Here is a 13,359-nt window from a genome sequence, read left to right on the forward strand (position 1 = left end):
GGAAACGTCCAAGTAACGTTCTGTACAGTTTTCGATACAATTTGCTTTTTTCGCATCCATTTTCGAGGACGGGTATCCAGCAGCACACTTATCCCAACACACCGAAGTCAGATGATTGACATGATTCTGAAACTCCGCCCTTTGTTGTATCGTTTGTATAAATGTCTGCAATTCCTTATCTACCCCATCCGAATCTCGTGAAGAAAGAGCGGATTCGTAGCTGAAAAGTTGCATTTTATAACATTTTTTATCTGATCCATACTTTAACTGGAATGTTTGAATATATAAATGTCAAATATCAAAATCCTGACCGTTGCTGCTACCTTGACGTGGTGGTCGGGCTTGCCTATCGTGATGAATCAACCGAGCTATACTGGCTGGAACAATCGTTCCTCAAGGTCCTACCATGCCAGGCAGGTCGTTTGAAGAGCGGTGAGACTAAAAGCAGCAAATCCAAGGTCCGAAGGCGAAGTCGTACTGCTGACTGTACAGAGGTGTGACAGCAGTAAGGTGTTTCCTTCAGACAACCAGCATGACAGCGATGCTGCCTTCCCACAAGGAGGGGTGGGGTTAGAACAGGTCGACCCTAAAAATGCACACCTTGCCTTATCCCACGGATACCCGTCTCCGGCGGTAAGGTCCTTTGAAGAACGGAGCTAACACAAAAACTACCCAGAAAAAGGTCGTGTGTGACCGACCTCAAGCAGTTGTCCCTTGGGGACTGCGGTCACGCTCTCAGGTCATTAAGACCACTTCTAACCCAATTTCTTTTTCAGGTACCTCTAGAAGAACCCTTCCACGGTGTGGGCAACCGGGAAGTGATAACTGCCCTCATACCTCTAACAGCACTCAAGACCACTGTATTCATAATCAATCTCCTTCTTCAATTCCTACTATTCCTTCTACCTTGACTTTCAACGCTAAACTTCCTCTCTCGGTTTCCTCCTCAAGTGTCACCATGGCCAACGATTCTAGTGCGCGAAACGCTGTCCCAGGTCTACTAAAACCTCGCTCCAAACTACACATTGGAGCCTTCAACGTACGTACCCTATGCCAAATCGGTCAACAGGCCTCCTTAGCTAAAACCCTAGAATCTCGTACCATTGATGTATGCTGTGTCTCCGAAACACGCATACAGGATCCTAGTGTGGTCATTCACTTGACCTCACCTCGCCAAAATGGACAGCCAACGAAATACACCCTCCGTGTATCTGGCGACCCGTTGGCTAGTTCTCGTGGACTTGCAGGTGTAGGCATAGCACTAAGTACAAGGGCAGAATAGGCACTATTAGAATGGATCCCCGTTAACAGTCGCCTGTGTGCTGTCCGGCTAAATGGCTCCATAAGAACTCGGAAGGATAGGGACACACGTCGTTGCCTTTTCGTCGTCTCTGTCTACGCTCCCACTGACTGCAGCCATGATGAAGTGAAAGATGACTTTTACAGAAAACTCTCTGAACTTCTTCAGAAAGCTAAGCGCTCAGACATAGTAGTCGTAGCGGGTGACTTTAATGCCCAGGTAGGCAGCTTAAATCAAATAGAAAGACATTTAGGTGGGTGTTTTAGTATTCCGGCTCAACGAACCGATAATGGTGATCGTCTGTTGCAACTATGCTCAGACAATCGTTTATTTTTAGCAAGCACTAATTTTAAGCATAAGGAGAGACATCGTCTAACATGGCGACCACCTGCACCAAACCAACGATGGACTCAAATAGACCATATTGTCATCAGTCATCGTTGGAGAGGCTCAATAGAAGATTGTCGCTCGTATTGGAATACTTGTTTAGACTCTGATCACGCTTTAATACGAGCGCGCATTTGTCTGCGCCTCAATGGACGCAGGAAAAGTACACTAAGAAGACCCATTAGGATTGAACTGGAGGACGAGAAAGCCAAATGCGAATTCCAGAAACAACTGAGTTCACATTTAGGCGGTTCTGTAAACGAGACTGACCCAGATACTGCTTGGAAAGACACACGAACAGCTGTAGAAACAGCAGTAACATCTATTAGTTATTTAAATCATAGGGTTCCAAAAAACCAGTGGATTTCTTCTAAGTCTATTTCACTGATGGATTCTCGTAAACTCATGCCATCAGGCTCTGAAAACGACGAAGAGCGTAAACAAATTAGATCTAGGTTAACTAAAAGTCTAAGGAACGATCGTGAGCAGTGGTGGGCAACGAAAGCAAAAGAGATGGAAAAGGCAGCGGCTGTAGGCAACACTAGGCAACTATTCAGACTAATAAAAGAAACCGGAATTAAGAAGTCAAGTGTAAGTGAGACAATCTCGGAAAAAGACGGAACCCTTATCTACTCTCAACCCAAACGTTTAGAACGATGGGCGGAACACTTTAAGGAGCAGTTTAGCTGGCCTTCAGCTACTGCACAACTACCCACTATTCCTAGAAAACCTGAATGGAACATTGAAGTAGGCCCCCCGACCCTACTTGAAGTTCAAAAGGCTATAACTAATCTGAAACGAGGAAGAGCAGCTGGTCCAGATGGATTGGTTCCAGAGGTCTTTAAATATGGTGGTCCAATTTTAGCGATTAGGTTGACTAATATTCTGGCTAAAATCTCGGAGACGGATGTAATCCCATCCGACTGGTCACAATCACTGATTGTCCCAATATATAAAAAGGGGTCAAAATCATCCTGCGATAACCATAGAGGGATCAGTCTGACTAACATAGCATCTAAAATAATAGCCTCAATAATTATCAGGCGCCTAAGTAAAACTCGTGAACTGCAAACACGAGAAAATCAGGCTGGCTTCAGATCGGGTCGTGGCTGTATCGACCACATATTCACTATTCGTCAAGTTTTAGAGCACAGACACGCTTATCGGCGTCCGACAATGATAGTTTTTCTTGACTTAAAAGCAGCATTTGACTCTGTAGACCGAGAGGTTCTGTGGCAGTGTCTGTCATTGAAAGGTCTACCTCAGAAGTACATAAACCTTGTAAAGGCTCTTTACTCGAACACTATCAGTCGAGTGAGAGCTTATGGCGAACTGTCATATGATTTTACAACCTCAAGTGGTGTCCGTCAAGGCTGTCCACTATCCCCTTTTTTGTTTAACTTCATTATAGACCTATTGCTGGAAATAACACTCTCTTCGACTGAATTTTCAGGAATTGATCTCCTACCAGGGGGACCACTAAGCGACTTAGAATACGCAGATGACATAGTCCTGTTTGGTGAAGACGCTGACAAAATGCAGAGTCTTCTGTTGGAACTCAGTAATAATGCCAGGATGTTTGGGATGCGTTTCTCCCCATCCAAATGTAAATTGTTACTCCAGGACTGGCCTGCGTCAACACCCGAACTAAGGAGTGAAGTGGTCGAACGCGTCGACAACTTCACTTGGAAGTCTGATCAGCCCTAATGGGTTGGTGTCTGACGAAATCTCAGCACGGATTCAAAAAGCTCGTTTGGCTTTTGCCAACTTACGTCACCTATGGCGAAGACGAGATATCCGTCTATCAATTAAAGGACGAGTATACTGCGCATCAGTTCGCTCTGTTCTACTTTACGGCTGTGAAACATGGCCATTAAGAGTAGAAGATACTCGTAGGTTACTAGTATTTGACCGCAGATGCCTTAGAAATATTGCTCGCATCTGCTGGGATAACCGGATAAGTAATAGTGAGGTTAGACGCAGGGTATTAGGGAACGATGGTAAATCAGTTGATGAGGTCATGAATCTTCATCGACTGAGATGGTTGGACCACGTGTTACATATGCCTGAACACCGATTACCACGACGCGCTATGCTGACTAGTGTAAGGGATGGTTGGAAGAAAGTTAGGGGCGGTCAAACCAAAACATGGCATCAGTGCTTGAAGTCGCTAACTTCTAGTCTGAGCCATGTTGGCAGATGCAGACTACCTGGTTGGGGTCCGCGTGACTATCGTAACCAATGGTTGGAGACTCTGTGTGACATGGCTCAGAATCGATCACAATGGCGTAGGTGTATACACTCATTATCTTCCCTTAAACCTTGAGATTAAAATTGCTTCATAACTTTTTTCCTTCCTGTACTATATCCTTATATACAACCTATAATTTATATACTACCACCAACATTAAATTAACTACTATGAATCCGGTGTTCATCTTGTTGTGCTAACGAGGTATGGCAACTTGGGCCGATGCGTATATGTGCCTGGTCCTACGTTGTAGCTGACTGACTGACTGAAATATTAAAGTCAACATAAATCCTAACAATTTGATGTATGGAATTCTAGATTCAACCAATAATTAGAGCTTTTGGAAGGTAGGACACTAAATGACGAATATCAGCTGTTACCAGTATTTCCTCGCGCCTACACGGAAACTCACTCCTGATAGTTTCATTTCTTTATTTTTTTAAACATATAAGCATTGGGAACAAGGAGGCACCAAACAGATATGAACCACACAAATCACTCGAGTCATGTGAGGGCTGGGTTACCGTCCGGGTGCCCAAACCGAAGCAGGTGGCTTTCTTGAGGGGGGCGCTCCTCAAGTCTTTGATATAAAGGTCTGACCCACACGGCAGTGGGGCGACGTAAGGAGATGCAGTCCCATGATAGTCGGTGACCAACAATAGGTTCACATGCCATTAGTCCCCTCAGGGTACTGGAGCCCATGTGCACCACTGGTTTTCAAACAGGGTTTCCCAACTCCCCTAGGTGGACGCGCCGTGTCCACCAACCCGGTTAGAGCGCTGGGCATTCGCTCTTTGTCCTCTCAATTTCTTAAACACCCCTGCCGCGAGACAGTGAGTAGGACTTCCGTGGGTAAGTTATTATAGTTTCCAAAAAGAAGATATCTTTCCTTCTGTTGACATTATTTACCCTTTCCTATTAGTTTTGAAAGAAAACCTAGTCGGATTCTAAAATGTACATCAGTAGTGCATGAGATGTTTATGAATTTTAACATAGGAAAGAAAAACTATAAGCCGAGAAACTTACTCAAACGACATATATGATCAAAGGGGAGGAAGGACTCAAGGTTATAACTACAAACACTAAAACGAGTGTGTTGTTGTAGCGATTCAGTTCGGCCAGAAGGTATTATTTGTGCAGAGGTAGCATGCAAAGTAGTGTGAGTGAGGAAAAGTGAGAATGAAAGAAAAAGCGAAGATCCAGAAGGCTCATACAAGGCACTTACATTCAGAAAAGCAAGTAATAGACAGTACACCTCGCTAACAAGTGCCAATTAGCACGAAACCCGGGTCAAAGCCTTCCTGTTGACCACCTCCAACCACCATCTTTACTCTTAACATACAGTAACTGGATTGCAAGAAGATAGGAAGGAATATTATCAAAATGTGTCATACCGCCCCTTTTTCAGCTAAGCAGACTAATGATGCTAAAGATGACATAGATATTCAGGGTTTGATAACGCTTTTCTTTGTTACACCTCTGTAATCGAATGATGCCAACTCAGTCAAATCAGAAGTCAGAAATGAAGATATATTTAGAAAGCTATCGATACGTCAAGAACGTTTGGTCTAAACAGGCCAGCAGTTGCGGTGAGTGCATAGCACGGCGCACCCATTAATAATCTGCTGTGAATGCGTAGCCGATTGCCTTTAGCTAGTGTGTATTCAGTTAAGCTAATGGGGTCAGCATATTTTTTGAGGACATACAGAACCATTTATTTTGGGGACTTCTTCACTGCTATATTATATTTCAGTAATAACTTACAGTTAAGAGGAAGTCCACTCAGATGGTTCAGATAGTTCTTAACGGAATAGAAGAAGCTTTTACCTAATGGACGTCCGTATCTAGTGGAAGTAGATCACCGATATCTCAGGTAGGAACCTAGGTATATTATCGATAAAAGAGGAGAAAAAAGGTTGGTAGATCATATTAAGATGCTGTCCTTAGTCCTTAAGAATAGGTCAAGTTTCCTCCTAAATTCCAATGAAAACTCGCCTGGACTAGCTGAACCTGCAGCGAATTCCAGCATTTGACTACTCTTGAGGAATAGAAGGTGTGAATACGGTCCGTCCTGCTGTGTTGTGTTCCAAGTTTCTGGGTGTTACCCTTGGGGTTTGTGTTGGGATTAAGCTTATACAGATGTTTAAAGGGATGCCCAAAAGTGTTAAAGATTATGTATGCCGATAGAAGTTCACCTATAAAATGCCTGTACTCTACTGGGTTAAGGTTCAGTGATTAAAGTTACTCTTCATAAGGCTTGAATTTGAGTCCCCGAACTGATTTCTTGGATCACCGTTGGATATGCTCCAGAGTGTCCTTATCCTTTCGGAGCGAGGGAGGAAATACTGTGTTGAGGTGCTTGAAATAGGGACGAATAAATTTCTTGAAGATTATTTGGAAAGTTCATCTGTCAAACTAACTGGACGTGCACCTCAACAGTACCCGGGCAAGTTTGCTCGATAGGAATATTTTCCGCAGTTAGCTTAAGACGTCAGACAACAGAGTTACAACACTCCTAGATCTTTTTCAACCTGGGATACATCTAGAGGGGAATAAACTTAGTTGTCGTTGTAATCCACAACAATTTTAGATGGACTACTTTCAACTTAGAAGTATCAAAGGTAAGTCTGTCGTCATCTGCTCAATTTTGAAGTTGAGTTAGACCCTCCTGAAGTGCCAGTTTATCGTCTTGGTTACATACTCTTCTCCAGAGTTTCACATCATCTGTGAAATATGATAAATCTGACGATAACTGCTGTGGAAGACCACTTATATAAGTCAAGAAAAGAAGAGGCCCAAATAATGAACCCTGGGGAACCCCACTAGGACACTAGATAGCCTGAGAGAGATTGAAGTTAACAGTAACCTTAATATGTCCACTTCTTAGGTATGAAGTGAACCAATCAATTAGCGACGATTTGATACCTGATCGTTCGAGCTTAGTGACAAGGCATATATGGTTGACCCTATCAAAAGCTTTTGAGAAATCAAGGTATATGATATCAACCTTCCTCTCGGGATCAAATATGGTTGTTCATCTGCCCACCGCAGTCAGCAGGTTGGTTATAAAAGAGTAACCCTTCCTGCAACCACGCTGTTGGGGTGAAAGGAAGCTCAAGGATAATAAGTAGTCGTGTATACCGTCACACATCACAGAATCCATAATTTTCGAAGGTACAGAGAGAAGGGCCACCAGTCATTAGCTAGAAGGTTCGCTGAGTCGGCCACTTTTGAAAATTAGTGTTATGTGAGCCAGCTCCCAATTTTCCGGTAATGTGCCTCAGCTTAGCGAGTAGGAGGAGATCGCGCTAAGGGGCGTTGTCAGGATTGAAGCTGCTTCCCTCAGTATAGCAGAATGAACCGTATCGAGACCAGGAGAGATGTCTTATATATGTGCCAAAGTTTCTGGTGCACCAAGTCAACACTCAGCCAGACTTCTTAAAGTCCTGTGAAGTTTCAAGTAGATCGTTTATAAATATATTTCGTGTGGGTCGGTCGAAAGGTCCAAGGGTACTGTTCTGCCAGAAGGTTGGTGATATCACTATCGCTGCTGGTTAGGCCACCAGGACCTAGCAATTGGAGGAACTACGCTTTCGGCTTGCGAAAAGATGCTACATGACAGAATGAGCTCTTCAGATTGAAGACAAATTTGTCAACTAGCTTTATTCGAAACTGTAGCCTATCTTCCCTTATTGTCCTTTCGCGTCGGCTCCATGCTGGTTTAAACTGCTTATATGTACGTTTATATTCCACCAAGTAATACTCTTTGCGTTTAAGCACTCGAAAAGCTTGATGTTTGGTAACTGTACTTTCTAGTGATTTTTTGGAACTGTTTGCAGGGCAGACTGTTTGTTTCACATAAGATCGTGTGCATTAAGATGTACCAACGGGCGTCCATATCAAAGTGAAGATGAACTTACCATTTCACCTTCTGTCGTTTGTCCTGTGAAACCTAAACATCCAACCGATTGAAATTCCAAAGTCTGTTATCAGGAGGATGCTTTGCACTGTTTCGGCTATAAAATTGAAGGCTATGACGGCGTGTTCATTTTACTTGTTGTGTAGTGAGCGAGAACACAAGTGGGGACAGTCGAATGTATATGAACACAAAATTACAGAACACCTTAGTAAAATCTGAGAACCAAACTGTAAATTCTTCATTTGCAAAATGTCAACCCATTGTCTCAAACTTGACTGTTCCTTTGGCGAATGTCAATCAATTGTATTAGACGTCACTGTTCATTTATTTCTACAACAACCATTCACTTTTCTCGTTTTCCTTTCTTCGATTTTCTTGACTGTCTGCTACCAGAAATTTCGCTCTCGATTGACGGGACATGCTACCTACATCAATCAAAATCAGCAGCACACACCACAATGGAGATATGATTGAGAGGTTGCCTATTGACAATTCTTCTTTTCTAGCTTTCAATCTGAGCATGATGGCGTCAGACTATTTCTCTAGCGAGTTGCTACAAGTTGGATGGATGTGCTTTGAAGAAAGATTGTAGATACAGAGCTGCTCCATCCTACCTTCCGGTTTTTCTATCGCTGAGAAACAAGGAAATGCTACGTATTGCCAACTCCTTATCAGTATTCTAAGATGTTCACGTTTCAGATATTCCTGTCAGATGAGTATTATTAGCATTCAACTCATTGGTTTTGTTCGGTTAACTCACGAAATCGGTATATAGGCAGTTAATGCCTTCGATTTGAAACGTTTGAGCTTTACAGTCCTATTTATCTGAATGAGGCTTATGTGAATGGCCAGGCAACAGGTTCTCCGAGTTCGTAGCTCCTGTTCCTTGTACATTGTTCTCTTCTTGACAGTCTACTAGCTGAACAGTCAGTTGCAATCTGCTCTTGTACTTAATTCTTGCGTCATGTTCCCTGTCTGGATGCATGTCGTCTGAATTTGTCAACCGGCGTCTGGTACCATGGAATGTTTCGAAAGTGGCAGCCACCATTTTGAAGGATGTGATGTTTATCTTCATCGACCTGAAGCTAGAACTCCTATTCTTCTTGAATAATCGTACCATTTGACAGCTCCATGAACTTCTACTCTTAAATAACGTAAACTGAGTTTTACGAGTCCGTGTGTACTGCAATACCTTAGGCAATGATATTTCTCCCTCGAAAGAACGTCCCGTAAGATCCATAAAGGTTGTTCCTGATGGGGTAAAGCTAATAATGTAGTATATCAGGCTGTATTGTTATATCCTCTTTCGATTTCAGCATGTAATTAGCCATCGAAACATCCGCTGCGTCAGTAGTGTTAGTAAACGTTACACGAATGACTCTTGGATGATTTTGGTGCTTGGTAACCTTCCTCCACGTAGGCCATGTAACCGTTAGTGGAATAATTTCAGGTAGTTTGAGTTTCTCTAAGCATCCTATCTCTTTCATCCTGCAGACTTCCAGGTACGTCAAAGTTGTGTCTAAGGTTCACAATTATGAAAGAATCATCTCGATCTGCGATTGATTTTCTATATTTTCTACTACGTTGAAGTTAGAGTCTTTTGGTTTTGAAGTTACAGTGAGGTCAGGATTCCTGTGCTTTTTGTTGACGGACTGACAATCCTAAGAAGAGGCTGCACGGCCAATTCACCGGCCAGTCTTCTTATAAGATCTGGGCTGTTCAACATTTTTGATGGTGACATTAGATCCCTTTTAACCCTGTTGGTAATGTCCCATTCCCTTAAAGTTGACGTTTTAAGTACCGCAGTTGTATTTGTGGAGGGGGCTTCTCTGAGACACAAGTCACCTGATGGAGTCTAACACCATCTATGTTATGGCGATGCTGAGTTTCAGCAAGTCCACACCAGTATTGATGAATGCACAATCGATACAAATGTTATCAAACAACTTCTTCTTTGCCTTACTGAGTGTCTTCGTTTGTTTGTTCATTTCAAGGATGCCTTTTTCAAGCCTGTCAAAGGACTGACAATACTATTCAGAACACCTTCAGCATTCATATTGCAAGTGCTACATACTTCCTAGAAAGTCTGTAAATGACTCGTGAAATCAGCCTTCGCATTTTTCACGCTGCGTACAACAAGTGACACCAAAACGGCATCCAGGTCGATTATGTATGTTCTCAATGACCATGCGGAAATATAAGTTGTCAGATAAATCATAGCAAAAGTTTACGGCCACGAAAAAAGAAAATACTCAAAACAAATAAAACGGGTATTGTAAAGACTGAAGACACATCAGAAATAACCTTGACTGGTAAAACGTTTCACTAAAGAGAGTTTCAGCAGTTCATGACTTTGTGAGGGAAAAACTTTCAGGTACAACAGATTTGACCTCCGTTTTTGAATTTTTCGGAAATGTCTCACAAGATTATTAGTACTAGAGAAAAAGAAAAGACACACTATGTCAATACCAGGGTCACTGTTCAGTAGGCCAGTACCAAGTGATCTCGGATTTTTCATTTGAATAATGGGTATAGACGAGTGAGTCTTAGTCCATCAACTGAGGACACGTAGAGAGACATTCTGGTCATTCACCGTTGTACAAACATATCCGCTATATATTTAAACAAGGACTTCCCGCTCTCGCTCCACATTTCAAATGTGGGTTCAAAAACTTTGGCTATGAAAGCCTAAAACATTTTTCCATACAGGTGATGAAATCACCTACTGATAACTATTAAAACTCTTTAGCGTTTGAATGCAGTTGTCATGCAATTTTACCGAAAAATGCGTAACTCCGAAATTCTTAAAGCTTGGATGCATCCGAGTCAAAAGTACGATACTCATTGCTTCCTGCAAGTAAATTGTTTGGGATATTAGGGTTGTAATCGTGAGGAACACTTGAGTAAAAAGTACAAAAACCCTAAGTAGATTGTAGCACTTAGGAAGATAGTCGCAAATGTTATTGAAAAAAATGTTGAGACAATAAAATCTGAGAAAACATCATTCTAACAAATTCTCAAGGGACTTGGAAATATTTACTTTTTTCAGAAAAAGCAGACATTCGTGCAATCAAGTGATGTTTATGGTGTGTTTACCAGTTGATTCACTGTGAAGGTTATCGATCTAGGTTTTTTGGACAACAACTCGTGCTTCTTTCAAAAAGGAAACATGATTCATATTTCTTTGAGATAGTCAAGTCAGTCAATAAAACAATAGAAGATTCAGCCACTTAATATGGGATACATCAGTTTAGTAGTAATGAAAGAAAAAACGAAGACAGATATTTAGAAACTTTGCAGAAACCAGAAAAAAGGTTAAAATCAAAATTTCATGTAAAAAAAATATGCTGATCTCATGGGAATCAGAAATTTACAGCTTTATAAACATCAAGATTGTGACGTAAAATACAGTTTTATTTTTACATAAAACGTTTACATGAAAGCATGTCAAAGGACTTTTCCGCTTGTTTTAACAAGGAACATTAGTTAATCATCACTTGTATGTATTAATCTCATGACATAGGTAAGAACACGAAGAGGTAAGTGAGGATTTGCTTGGTATTCAAAACAAACGAAAATTATCATTTTAATTCGATGATTTTGTACGTAATCCACATTGATTAACATTCATATATGTATGCACTAGATTGAAAAGTGTTAAGTATTCAGTAATCAGCGATTACAAGAAAAAAGAACGAAATATGCAGAAAATTTACAACTGAAATCATTAAAACAGATGCCAATTTGGTATTCGTTCAAATACAATGAGTTATCGTCACATGAAACTTAACTTTCAGGTATTTCAATGTACAGTCCTACAAAAAGGATCTTACAGGTGTCTAAAAACAAACTGAAAGACTCCGAAGTGGATCCTAACGTTCTAGCGTAGTGAGCGAACAGAAATTACCAACTTCTACAACTATGCTCAGAAAACAAGTTAGTCTTAGCAGGCAGCTTTTTAAAGGCACCATCTAGTCAGACGAGTTGAAACGTCAACATAATAATGGATACAAATTGATCATATACCCACTTTCCACGGTTAGAGAGACTCTACAGATGACTGGAGCTCTTTCTAAGACACATCACTGAACTCTGCTCATGCTCTGTTATGAATAGCTGTGTCCCTTCATCTTTCTTGACGTAAAATGCTGTGGCAAGAAGTCCCTTTAGAATTACTCCTACCATAACATATAGGGAAACCCATGGACTCTGTAGCATTTAGGGTGTCATTATATGACCAGGATCTCATCGTTTAGGCTCACAGTACGATGACAGCCAAAGAGAAGTGAATTATGAGCCAACAAAACGTCTGCGCAACGATCATGAGCAATGGAGGGCAGTGAAAATATTGTCAATGAATAATGTGGTAACGACGTACTTCAGAAGACCGCTTTTCAGGCTTGCTATAAAACAAATATTAGAAAATTGTTGAGTACTCAGATGTGGTGTTTGAATAAACCAATGACTCCTTTGTAATGTGAGTGTTTGATGTTGAATTCCAAATACAATACATTCGTTCGTGATCATCTAATACTTGATTGAATTGCGTTGTTTCTGAGATTACTAGTTTATACTATGATTCAGATACCCCTAATTATCACATTAGACTATTCTGGAAGAAGATAGTATAAGGATATACTCACATTCTAGGAGGATGAAACACGGCCTAACGTTTTGAAGAACATCTTTACTGATCTTCAGCTAACTTTGAGTTGTCGACTTTGCCAAACAACCTCAATAGGGAGTCATTATAAGCTTCTCAAATCTTAGTGAAGGTGGAAAAGCTTCAGCTAATTCAAAGGGACAGTGAATGAGAGTTTCTAATGGATTTATATGAGTTTTGAGAGTGTGAACCAGTAAGATTAGTTGAAATATTAACTAGAGTCTTATGATCACTTCCAACTGACTACGATCGTCAACCATTCCGCTATACAAGAAGAGATTATAATACTCTTTTGGTGACCACAGTAGAATCACCTCGATCAATACAGGTTCTTTAATATTGGCCACGACAGTCATACAATGTTTAACAAGGACTAATGAAGACTAAAGACTGGAAAATCAGGGTGGTTTCAAACGTAGATGTAGTAACGACACAAAATATTCACCTTTTGCTTCGAATAAAGATATACCTACCAACTCTCAACTAAAGTTGTATTTCTGAGAATTGAGGTAGCGTACGACACAACAGACTGACGGTCCCCATGAGAGTACTCGTCACTGAGATGCATTTCAAAGACGTACACAAACCATGTACAGCTTATTCACTCCAACAGCACTGACTGATTGGGAGCTTATCGTAAACTGTCAAAGGTGATTGATATCTTTAAGCATTATTCATCAAGGTCATCCGCTATGGATTTAATTGTGCAACGGACACCCCTTTAAAGATAATGGACTCATTATGTGAATTTCGAGGAACTAATTTCAAAACAGAAAGATCTACCTTCTGACTTGAAATACCCACACGAAAAAGTTCTCTTCAATGAAAACTCTGATAAT

At 41.1% G+C, this 13,359-nt stretch overlaps 1 protein-coding gene across 1 annotated transcript; it reads right to left on the minus strand.

Moving 5' to 3' along the window:
- Positions 1-1,464: 1,464 nt before the first annotated feature.
- Smp_010000 (putative translocase of inner mitochondrial membrane) lies at positions 1,465-1,549 on the minus strand (the record flags this gene model as incomplete). Its single annotated transcript, XM_018799256.1, is given in 2 exon segments — positions 1,465-1,527; positions 1,532-1,549. Coding segments are annotated over 2 exon segments (81 nt in total).
- Positions 1,550-13,359: the final 11,810 nt, after the last annotated feature.

Source organism: Schistosoma mansoni, chromosome 3 (genome assembly GCF_000237925.1).
Source record: "Schistosoma mansoni strain Puerto Rico chromosome 3, complete genome".
NCBI lineage: Eukaryota > Metazoa > Platyhelminthes > Trematoda > Strigeidida > Schistosomatidae > Schistosoma > Schistosoma mansoni.